Genomic DNA, 20,123 nt, shown 5'->3' on the forward strand with positions numbered 1-20,123 from the left:
ACAGTTATTTTCCAAAGATGTCCAGACCTCTCAGATGGTCTGAATGTGACCTTTCCATCTGGCTTCCAGTGCTCCCCTTCCATCTGACTCCTGGTGCTCCCCTTCCATCTGACTCCTGGTGCTCCCATTCCATCTGACTCCTGGTGCTCCCCTTCCATCTGACTCCCAGTGAGTGCTTCCCTTCAATCTCACTCCCGATGCTCCCCTTCCATCTGACTGCCAGTGAGTGCTCTCCTTCCATCTGGCTCTCGCCGCTCCCCTTCCATCTGACTCTAAGTGCTCCCCTTCCAGCTGGCTCCCGGTGCTCCTCTGCAGAGGATGTCCAGATGAGTTCCAGAAGACCACCCCTCCCTTAGCAGCCACCAGCCCCTAGTCCAGGAATCCTCACCACTGTGAGCTCACTGTGAGCTGTGGCGGAATGGCGGCCTGTGTCCCCAAGGGGCTCCCTGGGAGGGTGACGGAGGGGGTGACACCAGGTGTGGGGAGGGGCTCGGCCAGGCTCGGGGGGTATGTGAGCCTTTCCCTCAGCTCGGGTGCCCTCCTGTCTGGGGGCTGGAGCAGTGACGAGCCCACATGGTGGGTTCAGCTGAGGCCTCCCCCGGGGGCTCCCTGGACCCTTGCCCCTGCCGCCCAGCAGACACCTCCACCAGGACAGGACCGGGCCCCTTATGCATAATCTCACTTTCCTTGGACACTCCCCTTAGCCGGGCTGCATGGTCCCAAACACGGGGCCCCAGAAGTGCAGGTCCCGCTGAGGAAGGGAGAATCAGATGGAAAGGAGTGGGAGAGGGAAGACAGGTGACGGGCGAGGCTCGGCCTTTCCCTGTCCCCCCGCCCAGAGACCTCACCAGCAGCCCCCACCGGAGGCCAAGGCCCACCCCGCACTTCGCCGGGAGCTTGAAGCAGTGGTGCGGGGCGGGGGGCCCTCCGTGGATGCAGCAGACCCGCAGTCCTGCACAGCCCCTCAGGCTGGAGCTTGTCTGCCTCTCGTTTAGACAACACTTAGGCCAAGACTATGAAAGAGAGTGATTTATTCAGACACGTACACACGACACCCACAAACCCCAAATTTCTAACAATTTGCAAAATATCAAGTCTATGAAAGAACCCCTCACCAAGAGACAGAGAAGGACAGCCCAGCCCCGACCAGGTCACTTCTGGGAGTGTGTCTCCCCTCCATGTACTCCGGGGGTGGGGTGGGGTGTATCTAAGGGGTCCTGAGCAGTTTTCCCAACCGGGTTGGACAGCTCTGGGAGTAGAGGAGGTGGGTCCCAAGGATGCCGTCCAGGAGTCTCCCACCCACCACTTGGCTCTCTGGTCCTGCACAGAGAATCCTCAGAAAGTCCCATTTAACATAAACTTGAGTTTTGCATGGAAAGTGGAGGTGACCGGGTCTTGGAAACAAACACCCAAGTTCACGTAACTTTGGATCAGGTTGGGTGTGGCATCCCGTCCCCCACGGGAGGGAGGCACCAACGCCGGCTTCAATAAGCAGCAGCAGGTGGACAGTCCCCCTGCCCTCACGGTCCCTGATGTCTCTCGGGACGCATGGACGGTCCTCCACCGCGGTGGCCAAGGCTGAGTTATCCTACAACCCGTCTTTTCCAACATCTGGCTAAATATTCACGCAGTTAATGTCCTCTCAAGAACGTACAGTGTGATGGGGGGGGGTCTGCCTTAAGTCACCCGAGCTGAGTTTTGTTTAACTGCTCATCTATTGCTGGCAGCCAGATGCAGGGATTAAGCAGATCAGCCTTCACGATGCCTGGGTGTGGCCAAGACTCTGTCGGATGGGTGGGGCCCCACCGGGCTGGCCAAGTTCTCTCAAGCTCACTGGCCTCTTCCGGACGGGCCTGAGACGGGTGCTCCTGGTCACGGGGTGAGAGCCCCAACCTCACTGCAAGAACCCCAAGGTCGCAGGGGACCTCGAGAGGAAAGGGCGGAGGCACCAAGACTGGATCCAAGGGGCCGAGATGAGCGGGCCGTGCACAGCAGCCCCCACCCCCATGGCAGCTGACGCTCTGGGAGCGGGGCGGAGATGGACCGCCTGTCAGCTCCCCAGGCCCTGCTAGCAGGAGTGTGTGCTGCAAGGCAACGCATGCACACACATGCACACACATAGCTGTACACACACACGTAAGCATGAGCACACAGGCACAGTACACAGATGCTTGCACACTGGGACACACTCACACACATGCAGACACATTCACACACATGCCGACACACTCACACACATGCAGACACACTCACACACATGCAAATACACTCACACTGGCTCATGTACACACCTGCTCACACATGTGCTCACGTGCACATATACACATCCATGTGCACACTCACATGTGTGTGTAACCATACCAGGAGGGTGTCCCTTGTTATGCACACATGCTTGCACACATCCACACATGTACACGCACACGTGCACATGTATACACACGCACACATACACATGCAGGGACATACCCACACACTGAGGATACACTCTTACACGTGCATACTCACAGTGTACACATATACACATGTGCACACTCACATGAATACACACAGACACACACACCCATGTATACATGCTCCCACACATGCACCCTCACATAATACACACATGTGCACACATGTGCAGCCCACTCCCTCCTCAGACACCACCCCTACCCCACAGGCTGGGCTGCCTAGGACGAGAGGTCACCATTCACTGAGGCCGCAGACACTGCGCTGACAAGTGCCCGCTGGTCCCCTGGCCTCTGGAAGAAGTTCCTGATGAGCTTGTAGATGGCGAAGCAGGGGATGACCAAGCAGGGGACCCCAGCAACAATGACCACCACGGCATACACCCAGCCCGGGTACTTGATCTCCTTGGATTTGGGAAATTCCTCCTGGAGAGAGAGCGGCCTTGGGTGAGCAACCAGGCAGCCAGGGTCTCCCTTGGGGCAAGGTACCCACCCCTCATGATTCCCTCCTGGCTTCTAGAGGGAGGGGGAGCCTGCCCCTTTCCACCCTGGAGGCCCAGGACTCACATAGGCTGGGTCCCAGACGTTGTATGTCAGCTCCTCCCTGACCTCGATCACGAAGAAGAACAGGAAGATGGCCAGCATAAGCAGGGGGCTCACCACTCTCCACGTGACCTGCCAGAAGATGTTGGGCTTGTGGCCGATCATGAACTCGATGTCCCTGTTGAACCTGGAAGCAGAGGCCAAAGGGCCTTTAGTCCCCGGAAGGCAGAGGAAGGCAGAGAGCGGCAGCCTCTCCACGCCTGGAGAGACGGTCTCTGCTTTGCAATGCTGCACTCTGACCTTTCACATCCATCTTGGTAGACACACCTTCTCTGGGAAGCCCCGCCATCTTGAGGTGCTACTGCTGGGCTGGATGCGTGGACTCTCGTCAGAGGCCGCATCCTCCTCAGCCCCAGGCAGAGCTGCTGGGGACCGAGGAAGGGAGCTGTCCAGCTCCCTGTCTCAGTTTCCTTGGCAGGGCAGTGGCTCTGACCTTGGGCAGCCTCACCAGCACTTTTAGTGGTGCAGCACTGGGGGTCTTAACGGGGCCCCCTCCACGGGCTTGTGCATTTAACCTTAATTGATTCACCAGATCGTTTATGGAGCAGTGGTGAGTCCAACTCCTATTAAGAACACAGTGCCAATCCGTGATGCCCTGAATGACTGGCCCAGGGATGGCTGACCCTGCCGCACTTGTCCGCCTGTCTTCGCCTGAGCCTCTGTCTGGCAGAGGAACCCTGCTCACACCCCTGGGAGCAGGCCCGGCAGAGCAGTGGGGCTGGAGTAAAACACCAGCTCCCTCCATCCTCCAGGCAGGGTCCTGGGAGGGGTCCTGGGGAAGCCCCTCGGCCCACAGCAAACCTGTGCACCGTCCTGCCTTCTCCCATTCGCCCCGAGGCCAGGCTGCCTCCTGCTGCTGCTGCCAGTGCCCTTCCCGAGGCCTGGGGGGAGGCATCTGGACGCTGCAGAAGGTGCGGTCTGCACCCCACCCTCCACCCTGCGCGAGCTTCATGGCCTCTCGGTTGCCCTCCCAGGGCCAGGCCACCCCCACACCACGTCGGACAGAAGAAACACCTGCGCGGCGCTGCGTGCGCCCCCCGTGGGGTTCCCCATCCCCGGCCCCCACCTGTCTACGCCGTACACATAGACCACGGAGAACATCTCGAAGAAGGCGATGACGAGCAGGGGGATGGAGCCCGCGTAGCTGTCCAGAAGAGACAGCCAGTACTGGCCGGAGTTCAATGTGAAAATGAAGGCGATGAGGTACATCCCCAAGCAGATGAGGCCTGTGGCGGCAGAGGGCGGGGGTGCGGTCACGGGCGTCTGCCCCCACGCCCGCTGCAGTCTCCCTCTGGCCGCTGCGCCACGGCCTCGATCCCCACCGTGCCCCCTAAGCCGGTCCTCCTGGCCCCACCCACAGGGCCCACAGGCCCCGCCCACAAGCCCACAGGCCACAGACCCGCCCACAGACCCGCAGGCCCCACGATCCCCACAGACCCCGCCCACGCAGCCTTGCCCACAGTGCCCACAGGCCCGGCCCACACCCCGCCCACAATCCCACAGGCCTCGCCCACACCCCGCCCACAACCAAGGCCCCGCCCACCAACCCACAGGCCCCACCCACCACCCACAGGCCCCGCGCCCACTGCCCCGCCCACCTGTGAGCAGCTCCTTGGGCCACTTCTTGGGGATGACTTTGAGGTCCTGCAGGGGCACGACCACACCCTCCATGTTGCCAAACATGGACGACAGGCCCAGGCAGAAGAGCATGATGAAGAAGAGGACGGACCAGAGGGGCGCCACTGGCATCTTGGTGATGGCCTCAGTGAAGACGATGAAGGCCAGCCCGGTGCCCTCCACGCCCTGCGGGGCAGCAGGCGTGTCACTGGGGCCCTCCGAGGTGCCCACTGGCCGGTCTGGCCCTGACCCGGGATGGCTCTGCACCCACGCAGTCACGGCTGATGCAAGCCATTCTATGGAGTGACTGCAGCTCTTGCCTTTTAGCTCCAGGTGCATTTGAAAAGGCTGAACTGGTTACATCACTGGGAAGTTGACCACACTGTCCGGCGGTGTTTGGGGCCCCGTGCAGCCCAGACAGAGGTGTTCGGCAGATGGGCATGGACTGCCATCTGCTCACCAGGGGGAGTCCCCCGCCCCGCCCCGCCCCCGCCCACAGCCGAGGCCATTGTGCGGACTGACTTCAGCGGGCCTGAGCGAGTCCCGGAAACAGACCCCCTGGAAGTGCGCCCACCAGTGCTCAGAGCGGCCCGCGGGGCAGGTAGCGCCATAAACCTGCTCGTGGGTGCGTAATGACCACACTCTGCATGGAGTGGCCCACGCAGGTGAGTGAGGCCTCAGACACTGGGCCCCCTTAGGGCTCAGGGTTCCCGGGAGTTGAACTTCCACAGAGAGCCCTGAGCTCAGAGGGGCTGCATGAGGAGCCAGCAGGTCCGGCGGGATCCCACAGGATCCCCCTTGCGGCATCTGCCCACATTCCTGGGACGCAAGGACTCAGAGCCGTGGGGAGGCTGAGGGGGGTCGTCCCAGCACCGTGGAGCCCGCATCGCAGAGGAGCAGTCTGGGAGGTCTAACAGCCTGTACCCTTGGGAAAGCGGAAGCCCGTCAGCACTGCCCAGGGCTGGGGGCGGGCGCTCATGGCTGATGGAAGACTATCAGGGGTGCAGGAGGGCATAAACCGACTGCGTAAACTCACTAAACCCCCACAAACTGAGCTTCTAGGCAAGAACTGGCACCTTGAGATTGTCTCTTTTTAAAAGGAAGGGGGATTGAGACTCGCAGCCCCTGTGACGTTCCCCGGAGACAGCCAGGCAGGGAGGACCCTTTGCTGTGTCCACTTCTAACAAGACGGTGCTGTCGCTGGAGAAGCAGTGCCAGGCCTTCAAAATGCTCAACACGCCCCTGAAATGTGCGGCTCCCAATAAGAGAACTGCAAAGCTAAGATTAGTAGATGCCAGCCTATGAGCAATCACAGCAGGAAATGTCACTTGTCCTGGGGGCTGGCACTTGAGCTTGTGTGCATCCCGGGAGCCTGATGGCCACCAGTGATTTCAGGACAGTGACGACAACTCTGACCTTTGTGTAGCAGAATTATGGTAAGAACGGACCATGGGGTGTTTCTGTGTGTTTGACATGAGGCCACGGGAGAGGTCAGGCCCATGGAGGGCATCTCGTGGCCTCATGCGCGGGGCTCATGGCCCAATAGGTGCTGGTGCCCTAGACCCAGTGTCTGAACCCCGTGGGGCAGGACGGCCAGGGTGGGTGGCCATGTGGCATGGGGCAGGTCTGTCCTAACTGGACTTCCAGGGGAGGCTCAGTGTCCACCCCAGGTGCCCACTGCCCTGGCCCTACCTCTGAGAGGAAGGCATCCATGTCGCAGGTCTGGAACTTGAGCTTGGCGTAGGCCACAGGGTCGGAAGCGTTGCACCACTGCTGCATCTCAGCAAAGTTCTCCTGCGTCACGTTGCCTTCGGGCAAGTCGAATCCGTTGATGAGCGTCAGGATGTTCCTGGAAAGAGAGTGAGGCTGACACCAGTCCGGGCGGGCTCCTCGGAGGCGGAGGAGGGGACGAGGCCACCACAGCTGCTGGGGTGCCCGCTGGCCACTCACGTGCTGAAGCAGTCATCGTAGCGTTCGGTGGCACGGAAGCCAATGATGGAGTAGACCACAGTGGCCGCGTACACGGACGTGAAGCCGTTGATCACAGACACGATGACCGAGTCCATCTCGCAGTTGTTGCTGTGGACGGAAGCGGCATCGGTGAGCACAGGCTGGAGGGCGTGGTGTCCACCTGGCCAGCCCGCATCACAACAGGTGGTCAGAGCTGCATCTTGGGCCAGCCGGACAGGCTGAGCTGCCGCTGGGCGGGGTGGGGGGGGCTCGCCGAGCACCAGGTGACGGCCCCCATGCCTGCTGCAGCCTGCTAGCCCCCTGGTGCTCCCATGCCCTGGGGACCCCGGAGCTGGGGCTGAAGACCCTGTGTTCAGGTCCCCGCTCGGCCGGCGTCTGCTCTGGGCTCAGGAGGTGATGCATCAGCCCTGCTCATGCAGGGCAGCCTGGACCTTCTGACCACCAGCCACAGAGGCCTCGAAGAGGCGGCCTGGGCCTGGTGCCCCCGTCCCCAGGCCTGGACGCCTCCCTCCCCCTCCTCCCCCCTCCCTGCCCCCACAAACGCTGCCGTCCCCCAGCTCACCCCAGGCCTTCATGGCTGAGGACGCCCATCTCCACCTCGCCGCCTAAAGCCTCCCTCAGCTCGGTGCATGACCCCTGACCTCCCACCCGCTGAGGCACCATCCTTCCAGGTGCTTCCGTCAAGAACCCCCAGGGAAACGCAAACCAGACCCCAGTGAGGGGCTTCCCTGGTGGCGCAGTGGATGGGAGCCCGCCTGCCAGTGCAGGGGGACACAGGCTCGATCCCTGGTCTGGGAGGGTCCTGCAGGTTGCAGAGCAACCAAGCCTGTGAACCACAAGAGAAGATACTGCTCGCTGCAGCTGGAGAAAGCCCACACAATGCAACAAAGACCCAGGGCAGGCGGGAAAAAAAAATAATACTAAACAACAAACGCAAAGCTCAGTGAGCTGCCTCACCCACCCCATGGCCGGAACCCAAGCATCTGAGAGCATGGGCATGGGCGAGGGCGGGGAGGACCCAGGCTCCCACTCGGCCCTACGGGGGCTGCAAGGGGGCAGCGGCTGTCAGACAGTTAGACCTGGAGCTGCCACGAGGCCCGTGCTCCGCCTCGGGGCACACACGCGGGGAACGAAAACAGGTGCCCACGGAGCTCGAGCACAGATGTTCTCAGCAGCCAGAGAGCAGGGACAGCCCGGTGAGGCCCGTCTGCAGGCCAAGGACGAGCTGGCCTCGGAAGAGAGACGGACACGCAGGCCAAGAATGAGCCGGCCTCGGGAGAGAAATGGACATGCAGGCCGAGGACAAGCCGGCCTCGGGAGAAAGACGGACACACAGGCCAAGGACGAGCCGGCCTCGGGAGAGAGACGGACACGCAGGCCAAGAATGAGCCGGCCTCGGGAGAGAAATGGACATGCAGGCCGAGGACAAGCCGGCCTCGGGAGAGAGACGGACACGCAGGCCAAGGCACAGGGGGGCCGGGGGACAGCTGCACCCACTCCCCGCAGCTCTTGAGAATGCCTTCAGCTGGGAGCTGGCCTGCCTGCTTCTAGCCCCGCCGCCCACCATCTGGGAGACTTGGGCTGGCACCCCTGGAGAGTGCCCAACCCCTGCAGCCTCACAGCAGGTCCGATGGGGAGACCGAAGCTCCAAGCGCCAGGCACCTGCAGGAGCCGCCCCCCTGTTCCCCGCGGGACCCCTGTCCAGCGTACTCACTGGACAGGGTTGTAGCTGGAGAAGGAGATGAGGCCCCCGAAGGCCAGGGAGAAGGAGTAGAAGACTTGGGCCCCCGCATCCAGCCAGGTGACCGGGTTGGCCAGCTCCGTGACCTGCAGCCAAACAGAGACCCTCAGCCGTGTACCACAGGATGTGGGGGGGGCACCCAGGAGGGGCATCCAAGGAGGGCACAGGAGCCTGGAGGCGAGGTGACAGCTGAGGCCACTGAGCAGAGGCCAGAGGGAAAACGACCCTGAGGCGACAGCTGGTGGCCCTCTGCCCCGAGCCACACGCGAGCTGGTGCGCACTGCCCGCGCAGGCCCGGCCGGAGTCCAGGGGCGCTGGACAGACATTCACAGCAGCCAGGAAGCGGGAACAGCCCAGGAGGTGCTGGTCTGGTGTCCAGGGACCAGCGGGGGCACGGAGCCAGGGGTGGGCAGGCAGCCTAGACTCACGTTGGGTGTGAAGAGGAAGACGATGCCATTGGTGGCTCCCTTCAGCGTCAGGCCCCGGATGAGAAAGATGGTCAGGACAACGTAGGGCAGCGTGGATGTGATGTACACGGCCTGCGGGAGGCGGCAGCTGTGGGCCGGGGGGCCCCGGCAGACGTGGGGGCCCACCACCAGGAGGAGGGCTGACCCCGGACCGTGCCCCCTCCTCCCACGCCCTGGCCCCAGCTTCCCCCTCTGGTTTCCATGTCCTCTCGTGACCACGGTCACCGTTCAGCTCCCGCCATCCAGACGGGCACCACTGTCGCCCCCACCTGCGGCTTCTGAAGTGTGTGTCTGGGAGCCGTCTGGTCCAGCACTGAGTCTGGGGCGCTGCCCTGGGCCACCAGCAAACACTGCCCAGACAGAGGGCGGGCGGGGGCCGGACCCTCAGAGATGCTAAAGGGGCCACCCCCGTCCCCCAGAGTGCCCACAGCCCCGCACCTTCCCGGTGGTCTCGATGCCGCGGATGGTGCACACGTAGAGCACGCTCCAGGCACACGTCAGGGCCAGCAGGATCCACCACTGCACGGAGCCCGAGTCATCGATGGAGGTGGAGATGTTGAGGGTCTCGCGGTACCAGAAGTAGTCCACGGAGGAGCTGCGGGCACACTCCTCCACGTAACCTGACACCGTACCACACCAGTGAGGGCCACGAGAGCGTGGGCCCAGGGCACTGACACCAGGACACACTGAACTTGTGCACACACATGTGTGCACACCCACACGGACATACCCAACAGGCAGCACCACAACACACTTACACATGTGTGTGCACACCCACATAGATATACGCAATGGACATGTCCACAACATACTCACACATGTGTGCACACCCACACGGACATACCCAACAGGCAGCACCACAACATACTTACACATGTGTGTGCACACCCACATAGATATACACAATAGACATGTCCACAACATACTCACACATGTGTGCACACCCACACAGATACATGCAACAAACAGCACGCACAATGTACTTATACATGTGTGCACACTCACACTCAACAGACAGCATGCACCACATACATATGTGTGCACACCCATACAGGAATACCAACAGACAACATGCAAAATGTACTTACACGTGCACATCCACAAAGACGCGCACAACAGAGAGAATTCACTATGTGCACACATGTGTATGCACACCCACAGAGACACACCCAACAGCATGCACAACATACATGTATGTACACACATGCACACTTTCATGCACTCATTGCACATGAACATACTTGTAGACACACATAAGCATGCACAAACCAAACAGACTTGCATGTATAGTCAAGTGCAGACCCATGCACACACTCGTGCACACAGGGAGCATGCACAGCCGGCCTTGACGACCTGCCACTCCCCCAACCCCGCCCCACCGCAACCCTGCCCCTCCCCCAGCCCTGCCCCCTCCCCCAACCCTGCCCCAGGCAGGCACAGACCCAGGGCTTAGCTGGGAGTCAGAGCCCTGGGCACGCCACTCAGTCATTCAGGAGGCCAGCAGTCTTTGGGGGTCTCAAGCCAGAGCCTGCACCGGGTGGCTCTGTTTAGCCTCACGCACTCTCTCTGCTCTAGACCTAGCATCTCAGGGTCCTGGTTGCCCCCCTGGGCTCATGGGACCCCAGTGAGACCCTGCCAAGGCAGGAGTGGTCTAATCCTGGCAGACCCTCCCACCCTACCCCGCCCACATCCCCTGAAGGGCCCCCGGGTGCAGCCAGGGAGGCCATGGAGCAGGTCTGCCCCCTACTGTGTTTGAGTTTTTGCTAAACTTGGGCGACGACCACGTGGCTGTTAGAGATTCAGGGGGCGCTGCTCACAGGCCAGCCCCGCCCCCACCAGCCCCCCAGGGCTCACCTGTCTTGTTGGCGTTGAGTGGACACTGGCTCCAAGGCAGGGGCTCCTGGAAGGAGTTGAAGAAGTACCACATGACCCAGGCGATGATGGTGTTGTAGTAGAGGCCCACCATGAAGGACACAAACATGGACGCAATGCCTAGGGGGGAGGGGACGTCAGTGCTGCGGCGGGGGTCACTGCTGACGTGGGGGTCGCTGCTAGGTTGGGGGTCACTGCTAGGATTGGGGGGTCCCTGCTGGAGTGGAGGCAGTGCTCGGGTGGGGGGTCACCACCAGGGTAGGGGCAATGCTGGAGTGGAGGGTCACTGCTGGAGTAGGGGGGTCACTTCTAGGATAGGGGTGTCACTGCTGGGGAGGGGGTCATGGCTGGGATGGGGGCATTGCTGGAGTATGGGGGTGCTGGGGTGGGGATAACAGCTAGGGTAGGCAGTCACTGCTGGGGTAGGGGGATCACTGCTGGGATGGGGGTGCTGGTGTAGGGGGTCACTGTGGAATGAAGGGTCAGTGCTGGAGTGAAGGCCATCTCTGGGGAGAGCCTCCTGGCCCACTGGGTGTGAGTGAACAGAAGGGTCCCAGGCCGCAGGAAGGCACCCTGCGGTCAGCATCCCTCCTAGTCCCAGCTCTGGGCAGGAAGTGGGGGGCTCTGCTCTCCCCCTGTGTCTGCCCCCGCTAGGCCCTGTGTTCCCCAGGTACCCAGGATAGCCTCTGCAGCCCACCCTCCACCCCCACAAGAGTCTAAGAAAGGGGTGGCAACAGCCTCAGGGTGGGGGCGTGCAGCCCTGGGCTGTCTCCTCTCTGAAACCTAAAGGGAACAGCGGGTGGCGCGTGCTGCCAGCACGGACCCCAGGCTGAGCCTGGGCGCGGACGCACCTACGCCCTTGAGGGCCGGGTGGATGGCGCTCCAGACGCCCACGCTGCCCTTGCGCAGCCGCTGCCCGATGGCAAACTCCAGGTGCAGCAGCGGGATCCCCTCCAGGACCAGCAGGATGAGGAACGGAATCATGAACGCTCCTGTAGGGCGGGGGGCGGGGTGGGGGGCGTGGGGGCGTGGTCAGGGCGGGTCGCTGGATGGTCACGTGACTAAGGATGTCGCCTTTGACCACGCCCTTGACGGTCACCGGCGTTGTTTGGGGGGGGCTTGTGCCGCCTCCTCGCGGTGGCCGGCTTGTCCGCGGTCCCCACAGGACGCTGCCTGACCCCCAGTCCCTGGAGAGCTAGGATGGCGTCCGCGTGTGGGAGGAGCCCAGGGAGGGGCACGCGCCGGGGTGAGCCCCTTGGCGGTGTCGGCCCATGGCACCCTCACTCGAGGGTGGGGAAGGGGAAAAGGCCAGGAGCTCCAGGCCGGCCCAGACCCCGCACAGAAAGGGGTCGCATCTGAGCCCTGGGGACCCCGCTCTGGGCCAGGGAGCAGCGGGACCTGGGGTCTGTGTCTCCGCTCGCTGATGGGCCCCAGGGCCTGGCCTGCCCGTAGCAGGGGCCCCGTGAACACCTGCCTTCATGGTGCACGTGGGCCCACCATCCCAAACCCCCCAAGGGGTGAGCTCCCTCCCCAGGCCCTGGTTTTACCAGCCGTCCGGGCTCCTCCCCCTGACCCAGGCTCTGGGGGAACCAGCGGGGAGGGGGGGCCTTGTCCAGCGCACCTAGCCTGGCCCCATGCTGAGCACAGTTCTGCTGAGATTAGCACAGCGGCAGTTACCAAAGGTCACCGGCTCTAGAGCTGAAACTGGCCGATAAGGATTGGAAACACTTGCTTCAGGGCTTAAAAGTGGATTCAGGTCCAGTCTGAGGGGCCTTGTGGTCAGGCTCCCTGGGCACCCGGACCGCCAGCAGTGGCCTGGGACGCCCGCCCTGAGGTCCCCCTGCTCTGTCCCGGGGTCCGGCGAGCCCTGCCGCGGGCTGAGGTCCCCCCGTCCTGTCCCAGGGTCCGGCGCGGCCTGCCGTGGGGTTAGGTCACCCCGATCTGTCCTGGGGTCCAGTGCAGCCTGCCGAGGGGTGAGATCCCCCCGCCTTGTCCCAGGGTCCAGCGTGGCCTGCCGCGCGGGCTGAGGTCCCCCCCGCTCTGTTCCAGGGTCCGGTGCGGCCTGCCTCAGGGTGAGGTCCCCCCACCCTGTCCTGGGGTCTGGAGAGGCCTGCCGAGGGGTGAGGTTCCCCCCCCCCGCCCCCGGTTCATGCAGCCCCGTCTCCCCGCCCTCCTCCGCTCACCTCCCCGCCCCGCCTCCACCTCCTGAAACATACGTTCTCTGCTCCCCCTCAAGCAGCTTAGATCCTTCACTTGTGCCCGCTTCTGTCCCGGACGCCAGCCAGGCCGCAGCCTTCGCACACTGGCCTCCTGGGCAGCGTGGGTGTCAGGCCTGAGCGGGAGGTCCCTGCTGGCATGGCACTGTGTACACGTGTGTATACATGTGTGTACATGTGTGTATACATGTGTGTACACGTGAGTACATCAGTGTGTAGTGCGTGTGCCTATCCACATGTGTGTGTTGTGTCCACATGTATGTGAATAAGTGTGTATGTGTGAGCATGTGGGTGCCTCCACATGTATCCAGACACTTGGTGTAAGCGTGACACGTGTGTACAAGTGAGTGTGCACTTGTGTGTACAAGTGAGTGTGTCCTTGTATATGTATGAGCGTGCATGGATGTACACATGTAAAGCTGAGTGTGTGTGTAGGTGTGTTTGAGACTGTGTCCGTGTGTACTCTTGTGCCTGAGTGTGCGCATGTGCGTGTGTGTGTGTGTGTTGAGGGGGACCTGGAACGCGTGTGGAGGGGGCTCCTAGTCTGCTGGCCTGGCGCCCCGCTTGGCTCCTGGGTTAATCCCTCGGCCTTTTCTCTTTCTCCTCCTCCATCTGCCTCCCTGGTGCCCTCTCGCTGGGGGCACGGGCCCCAGGGCCCGCGGCACTTTCTCCCACCTGTGGACCGCCCTCGGTCCCCATGCCGGGGAGCTGCAGGGCGACTGGCCGCACGCCTGGCCGCCCACCTGGGGCTCCGGGCACAGGCTTCTTCCAGGGCTGGTGCTGTGTGGGGCGGGGAGCAGTGTGCCGAGGGTCAGGGGGCGAGGGTGTGGGCTGGGACACAAGGAAAGGCACCAGGCCAGACCCCTCCCCCAGGCCAGACCCCTCAATGGAGGGGAGCCAGCAGCCTTGGGTCTGGGGCTCAGCCAGCTGCGGGCTCAGCGCCTGTCCCTCTGTCCATGGAGGTAAAGGTGAAGTAAGATTTGCCTCTCTGAGGTTCTCAGGAGCTGGATTTGAAAACCTGTGGAGCAAAACCACCAAGAGGAAAACATGCTCCCCATCCCATCCCTTCCTCTCATGATGCCACTTTTACCCCTGGACTCCCTGCCCCTTCACCGCCATTGGGAAACTCCTCTTCATTCTTGAAAACCCCACTCATAAGACAGCCCCTCCTCCAGGAAGCCTCCCCTGTTCCCCGTGGTCCTGGCACCTACACCAGCCCCCCAGCCACCCCCACAAGCTCCTGCAGGACCGGAGGCTCAGCTTCTACAGAGGCGGGAGGGTGGGGCCAGGACAAGTCCACACGGGCACCCCCAGCCCTGGCAGCACCAGCCAGAGGCAGGCCCTCGGCCCCTTGCTCTCTCCTGGATGGGCGGCTCTTGGCTCCCTTTGGAGGTTGGGTCTGCTGCGGGGGCGGGAATGGGGATGTCAAACAGAGGCGTGGGGTGGGCTGCAGGTCTTAGGAGGCAGGAAAGCCACGGAGTGCCCGGCGCCCGGTGGGTTCCAAAGGTCCCCGGAGACGAGAGAGGAGACTGTCAGCCCCGAGGGAGGACACACGTGCAGAGAGACGCGGGGCAGGAGGGTGAACACGCCCCGGAGGGAGCAGGAGTTCTAGGAACTCAGGAAGTGAGGTGGGGGGAGGAGGGAAGCGGGGGAGGGAACTCAAGAGAGCCCCCTGGGGCTCAGGTCAAGCCCACAGGGGCGCAGCCTTAGGTGGGGCACCGCTCCGCCTCCGAGTCTCCCAGGAGCGCCTGGCTTTTGTGACCACAGACCCTCAGCCGCTTCCAGGAGGGAAACCCAGTGGAAACGGAGGCTGCTGCCCCCTGCCCTCCCCCGGCCCGCAGCGTCCAGAATGGACAGGAGCCAAGGGGGCCTTCCTGCTCCCATGGGCGGGCTCTCCAGGACACCGCCTGCTTCCCCAGACGCCCTGGAGCCGCATGCCCCTCTTCCACTTCCCTGAAGCGCAGGGGGGATCCACCGCCCGCCCTCACCCGTGGCCTCCCCTGCACCCCCACCCCACCATCAGTCAGGACTCTGGGCCGCTAGGCTGTGGAGCCAGCCCTCAAGGGGCGGGGGGCAAAGCTGCGTGGCATGTCCTGCCTCCCCTGGTCCCCTCTGTTGGCCGCCGGGGCCTGGTCCTTGCAGGTCTGTGGGGGCCCAGCCGGCCTCCAAGTTACAGGCACCGGGCTCACACCGGGGACTCCGGAGCCCGAGGCGCTGCCCGGAGGGCCTGGGGGCAGAGAGGAGGCCCAAGGCTGGCTCAGGGTCTAGGGTCACGACTCCTGGGCCCCGCACTTCCGAGGGCCCTGCTCAGCCGGGTCCCCCAGGGCGGCGCCCAGCCCATGTGCACTTGCAGGCTCGCTGGATGGACAGAGGTGGCGCTGTGCTGGGATGGACACAGCTGGGTGGGGAGGCACCCCGGGTGGGCACACCTCCTGGCACTGGGGAGGGCAGGATGGGGCTTGGGAGATGGAGAAAGGCAGCACCTGGCCTGCAGACCCCAGACTCGCGGTCAAGGGGCGGACCGCAGCATGCACGCTGCCCGCCTGCTGACTCCACTCACAGGTGAGTGTGAGACCCTGGCTCGGCGGCCCGACAGGGCGCTCACCCAGGGACACAGGAAGGCAGGCGCGTGCAGGCCTGGCGGCGGGGCCCAGCAAGGGGCACAGAGGACGGGAGGACAACCCTGGCCCGCGGGGGGGCCGGGTGCGGGAGCCACGGGAGGGCCCCCACCTCCCTGAGCCCAGGGAGGCAGCAGACGGTCCTCCTCAAAGCCGAGCGAGCTGAGACCCACGCTCTGTCCTGCCCGCCCCCCTTGGGAGCAAACCTGCCTAGAGGGGCCAGCTCCTTCAGCCTCACAGGCCCGGCTGCCTGCCAGGGCGAGCGCAGACCCCGGGGGAGTGCAGGAGGGCGGCCAGCCTGTGGGAGGCAGGGCACAGCGCCCCGGGCTCCTGCTCGGGGGACTGAGACGACGCCACGGCCGGGGTCACGCGATGTGCACAGGCCGCTCACGGCCACACTGAGCAAACGCCACAGAACACCGCTGACGGTCAAGCCTACATCATGGGTCTTCATCGTGGCTCTGTCTACTTTTCTGTATAGACTTTTCTCCCCCCCATAATATAAAGTTAAAAATAAAGCAAAAATTCATTTACTTTTTAAATTATCCAAAACTCCTGGAAATAATTGGAGACTAACTAAGCTTTCGCCAAACCAGAACGGATGAGCAGGGATGGGAGGCCCCCTAAGACCCTCGAAGGCGGGCTCCTCAAGCCACACAGCTGCTCCGCTCCCCACAGCTAGGGCTTCGAGAATGGGAGTGTCACCCTGACGGGTCACCAGCCACCCCGCCTTGGCCTCAGGCATGGTCTCCTGGGCGTGGAGGGCGGGCCGTTCGGGTCCCAGCCCGTGAGCTGGCCCAGAGGACAGTGGACGGGCCTCCTGAGGGACAGGGGCACGGGGGGCGGGGCCCTGACCCACGTGGGGGCCGCGGCGTCCCCCTCCCCTGTGCTGGGGGGCAGCGTCCACGCAGCAGCATCCTCCCAGGTCCCCCAGCTCCCAGTCAGTGTGCACCTGGCCTCCTGGGGGTCTGAGTTCCTGGTGTCTGCTCTGGCCAACTGCCCGGAAGACCCCTAAGCTGCTTCTAGCATGTTCGCCCTGGGAGTCCCTCCCCAGCTCTGGGGTCCATCCCCCTCTTCCCAGGGACCAGCAACGGGCCTCCACCCGTCAGCGGGGTCAATCCAGAGCAGCCCCCGAGTCCCACGCGCAGGGGAGCAGCCAGCCCTCCTCCTGGTCCCCGAGCTGGGGACCCTCCCCCAGGACGGCTCCTGAGGGGTCGTGACTGGCATGTTGCAGAGGGAGGGGCAGCGGCCTCCCTGAGGGCCCTGCGGGCATAGGCTATGACTCAGGCGGGAGCCCTGACCTCCTGGGCTCCGCGAGCCCCAGCCCCCAAGGTGGCAGCCTCAGTCCAGGAGGCGCCAGCTGGCCCAGAGGTTCCGATGACACACCTTCCCTCCCAGGCGGCTCGAGCCCTTGGTGGTTCAGGGGGGTCTCCGGGCAGACCCAGCACAGCCCCTTCCACCTGCTCCTCTGGAGGACACGCAGGTCACAGAGCCGCAGGGAGCCTGCAGTTTCTCCTCACGAGAGCTGGCTTGTGCCGCCCAAGGCGGGGTCAAGAGCTCCCAGAGCCAGGAGCATCCCCTTCCCGCGTCCAGCTCCCCGGGCCAGCGCGGGGCCAGAGGGACCACGGTGTGACCTCTGTCCCTGCAGCTCCCGCACAGCAGGAGGGCAGGTGGAGGAACGGGGCTGTGGGGACCCAGGCCCAGAACCTGGTGGGTGGCGGGGCGCCTCAGCCCCCGTGGAGGGAGACCCCTGGGCTCTGGGCCAGGCCCCGAGGCCTCTGGCGGCAGCGGGATGGGCAGAGGCCCCACTCCTGCCCGGGATGCACGTGGTTTCTCAGGGGTCACCTGCACCCAGCCCGGCCGCCTCCTCTGTCCATCGGGGAGCTAAGTGCCTGCTGAAGCCAGGGTGCCCTTGATGACACAAGCTGGGTTCAGCCCGGTGCCCGCGTGGTGGGCTTACTGAGCGCTGGCCTCATCTTCCTCGCTGAGAGGAGGGGCCCCCCTGAGGAGCCGGGGGCCCCTCTGACGCCCCTGCCCGGGTCAGAGCAGGTCCAGGGCCACGGGAGGGCTCCTGGGCCCAGCCCGCCCCACCCCACACGACCTGGGATGTGGTGCCCCAGGAGGATGTCGCTGCTGGCCCGTGCTCCGGCAGGAGCCCCGGGTGGGGTGCAGCCGCGGGGGTCGTCCTGCCCGCCGCCCACCTGCCTACCTCCGCCGTGACTCTGGCACAGGTAGGGGAAGCGCCACACGTTGCCCAGGCCCACGCAGAAGCCCACGCAGGTCAGCATGTACTGCGCCTTGTTGTCCCACTTGGGCCGCGAGTTGCTCTCCTCCTGCTCGATGCGCTCCAGCTCGCCCAGCGACGGGATCCGGGCCTCCAGGCCGGGGTTGGGCAGCGCCAGCCTCACCATGGTGGTCCGGGCGGGTCCGCGAGCTCAGCGAGTGGCCACCGGCCGGAGACCTGGGGCTTTATAGGAAACCTTTGGCACCTCACCCCAGCACCTGGGCCGAAAGGAAGTGTCAGCAGATCCCAAGGGCGAGGCTGCCAGACTGTTAATGCCTTATCTGCAGAGGCGCCTGGACCCTCCGGCCTGGGCGGCCGTCAGCTCCGCCCCTGTGCAAACGGGACCCAGCGGCCCAGGTGAGCCTGGCCCCCAGCGCCCCCTGCACGCACCGGGCACCCCAGCACTCCGGGGGCAGAGAACCCCGATGGCAGATGCTGCCTGGCCCCCTGGGCTCTGAGCCGCTCCTCAGGGAGTGCGGCTTCAGCTGGGGGCCTCCAGACGGGGCCCTCGTCCCTGTGGGTCCCTCCGGGGACTCAGAGCCACCGCCCTGATGTCTCCCGTCCGCCGCCCGCCAGGAGGTGGGGCTTCTGTGCCTTCACTAGGAGCCTGGGCCGGGCACTGGGACAGGGCGGGAAGCGGGGTCCCTGCCCGCTGAGCGCAGAGGTCAGGCCGGGAGACTTGGGAGCCATCTGTGCATCCAGAGAGCTGGGTGGCCCCCTTGGGTGACCACGGGGGTCACGGAACGGTGGCCCCCCCGGCCTCCCAGCTGGGGCCACAAGAGGAGCACTCACGGGAGCTCCATCTAAGCCAGCCCTGGACCAGCCCTGCTGCCCACCACCACGCCACTGCGTGGATCACACTGACATTCCCGGAATAGCTTGTCCAGGGAGGGCGGGTGGGGGTCACGGGAGGTGGGGGGCGGGTTGGGACCCTGACCTTTGCCCCCAGGATGGGGGAGGCGAGTCTGAGGAGGGAGGAAGCCCGAGAGAGAAACCAGATACGCTTCCAGGGACATCTGGTTCCTGCAACAGACACAGACTGGACGGCTGGGCCGGCGGGGGAGGCAGAGAGAGAGATAGTGAGAGAGAGAGACAGAGAGACAGAGATGGAGAGACAGAGAGACAGAGACAGAGATGGAGAGAGACAGAGAGAGAGAGATAGTGACAGAGAGAGAGATGGAGGGAGACAGACAGAGAGAGAGAGAGACAGTGAGACACAGAGAGAGACCCAGAGGCAGAGAGGGAGACAGAAACGCAAACAGACCCCGGGTCAGAGCTGCTGGCAGGAGGCGAGGTGTGGCCCCCACGCTCCGGGCCCTGGAACCTCCACCAGCTCCCGAGACTCGAGGGCCAAAGGCCTCTGAGCCCGCTCACCTCGCCCCCCTCCAGCCGAGGAGCCTCCTGGGAATCAGGTCCACCCCCTCACGCAGGCGCCCGGCCCGGCCCACACCCCCCTGACGCGCCCCCCGGGGGATGGGGACTCCGGCTCCTGGCTCGTGTCCTGCATTCTGTATCCACTCCCCTCTTCCCGTCTGTTCACTCACACTTGACCCAACGACTTTTATCACAAAACACGTGCTCGATGAGGAAAATCAGAGACTTCCCGCCCGGAGCTTTCTCCTTATTCCACACAGTTTTCTAAGGATGAGTGACACATACTTACCCACGATGTGAAAACGTGCATGATTTTTACTAAACATTATGTCTTGAGTGTTCCTTTCATTAAATTAAACATTTTTAAGCTTAAAATCAGATTTGTTTTATTGTTTATGCTTTGTGAAACTTTTCTTTCAAATACTGTTTCTAATACGGAACATCCCATGCACCCTGTCTGCTTGCCCACTGTTGCAGAAATGTTCCCTGATAAGGCATGTCTCTGCCGTTTGCAGTTTATCCTCTTATAACTATTGCTGTGGTGTGTCTGTGAACACGTGTCTTTTGTTATTGACTGACATGTTGGTGACTTTTCATAAAGCGGGCACATCCATGGAACCACCACCCGGATGAAGAGCGAGAACGTCAGGCTTCCCCGGTGGTCCTGGGCCAGGGACACAGGTCCAACCCCTAGTCCAGGAAGATCGCACGTGCTAAGGAGCAACCAGGAGCTGCAGCTACTGAAGCCCCCGCACCTCAGACCCCACGCTCCTCGGCAGGAGATGCCCGTCAGGAGAAAGCACCACCACCAGAGCAAGGCCCACGGCCAGCCATGTGGACCGGGAGCAGCCCATAATAAATAAATACAGCATCTTAACAGACAGAGCCAGAGCATCCCAACTCCCAGAGGCCC

The 20,123-nt window shown here is 63.5% G+C and overlaps 1 protein-coding gene across 1 annotated transcript; it reads right to left on the bottom strand.

The window, feature by feature from the left end:
* Positions 1-1,013: 1,013 nt before the first annotated feature.
* On the bottom strand, positions 1,014-18,100 carry SLC6A19 (solute carrier family 6 member 19). The gene is made up of 12 exons (XM_061129370.1): positions 17,762-18,100; positions 11,570-11,710; positions 10,701-10,838; positions 9,285-9,466; positions 8,808-8,918; positions 8,353-8,465; positions 6,618-6,746; positions 6,360-6,516; positions 4,649-4,853; positions 4,117-4,276; positions 3,015-3,177; positions 1,014-2,873 (listed from the first exon to the last, which is right to left on the bottom strand). The coding sequence occupies exons 1-12, from the start codon at positions 17,961-17,963 to the stop codon at positions 2,670-2,672; spliced, it is 1,905 nt and encodes a 634-aa protein (XP_060985353.1). The 5' UTR covers positions 17,964-18,100; the 3' UTR covers positions 1,014-2,669.
* Positions 18,101-20,123: the final 2,023 nt, after the last annotated feature.

The sequence above is a fragment of the Dama dama genome, chromosome 25 (genome assembly GCF_033118175.1).
Source record: "Dama dama isolate Ldn47 chromosome 25, ASM3311817v1, whole genome shotgun sequence".
NCBI lineage: Eukaryota > Metazoa > Chordata > Mammalia > Artiodactyla > Cervidae > Dama > Dama dama.

Excerpts from the sequence above, each read along its gene's own strand:
- SLC6A19 (XM_061129370.1), bottom strand. The coding sequence starts at position 17,963 with ATGGTGAGGCTGGCGCTGCCCAACCCCGGCCTGGAGGCCCGGATCCCG. Across the intron at positions 10,839-11,569 it reads CCCGGCCCTCAAGGGCGTAG|GCATTGCGTCCATGTTTGTG; the intron begins GTGCGTCCGCGC and ends CCTCCCCCCTAG. Across the intron at positions 3,178-4,116 it reads TATGTGTACGGCGTAGACAG|GTTCAACAGGGACATCGAGT; the intron begins GTGGGGGCCGGG and ends CTCTGCTTCCAG.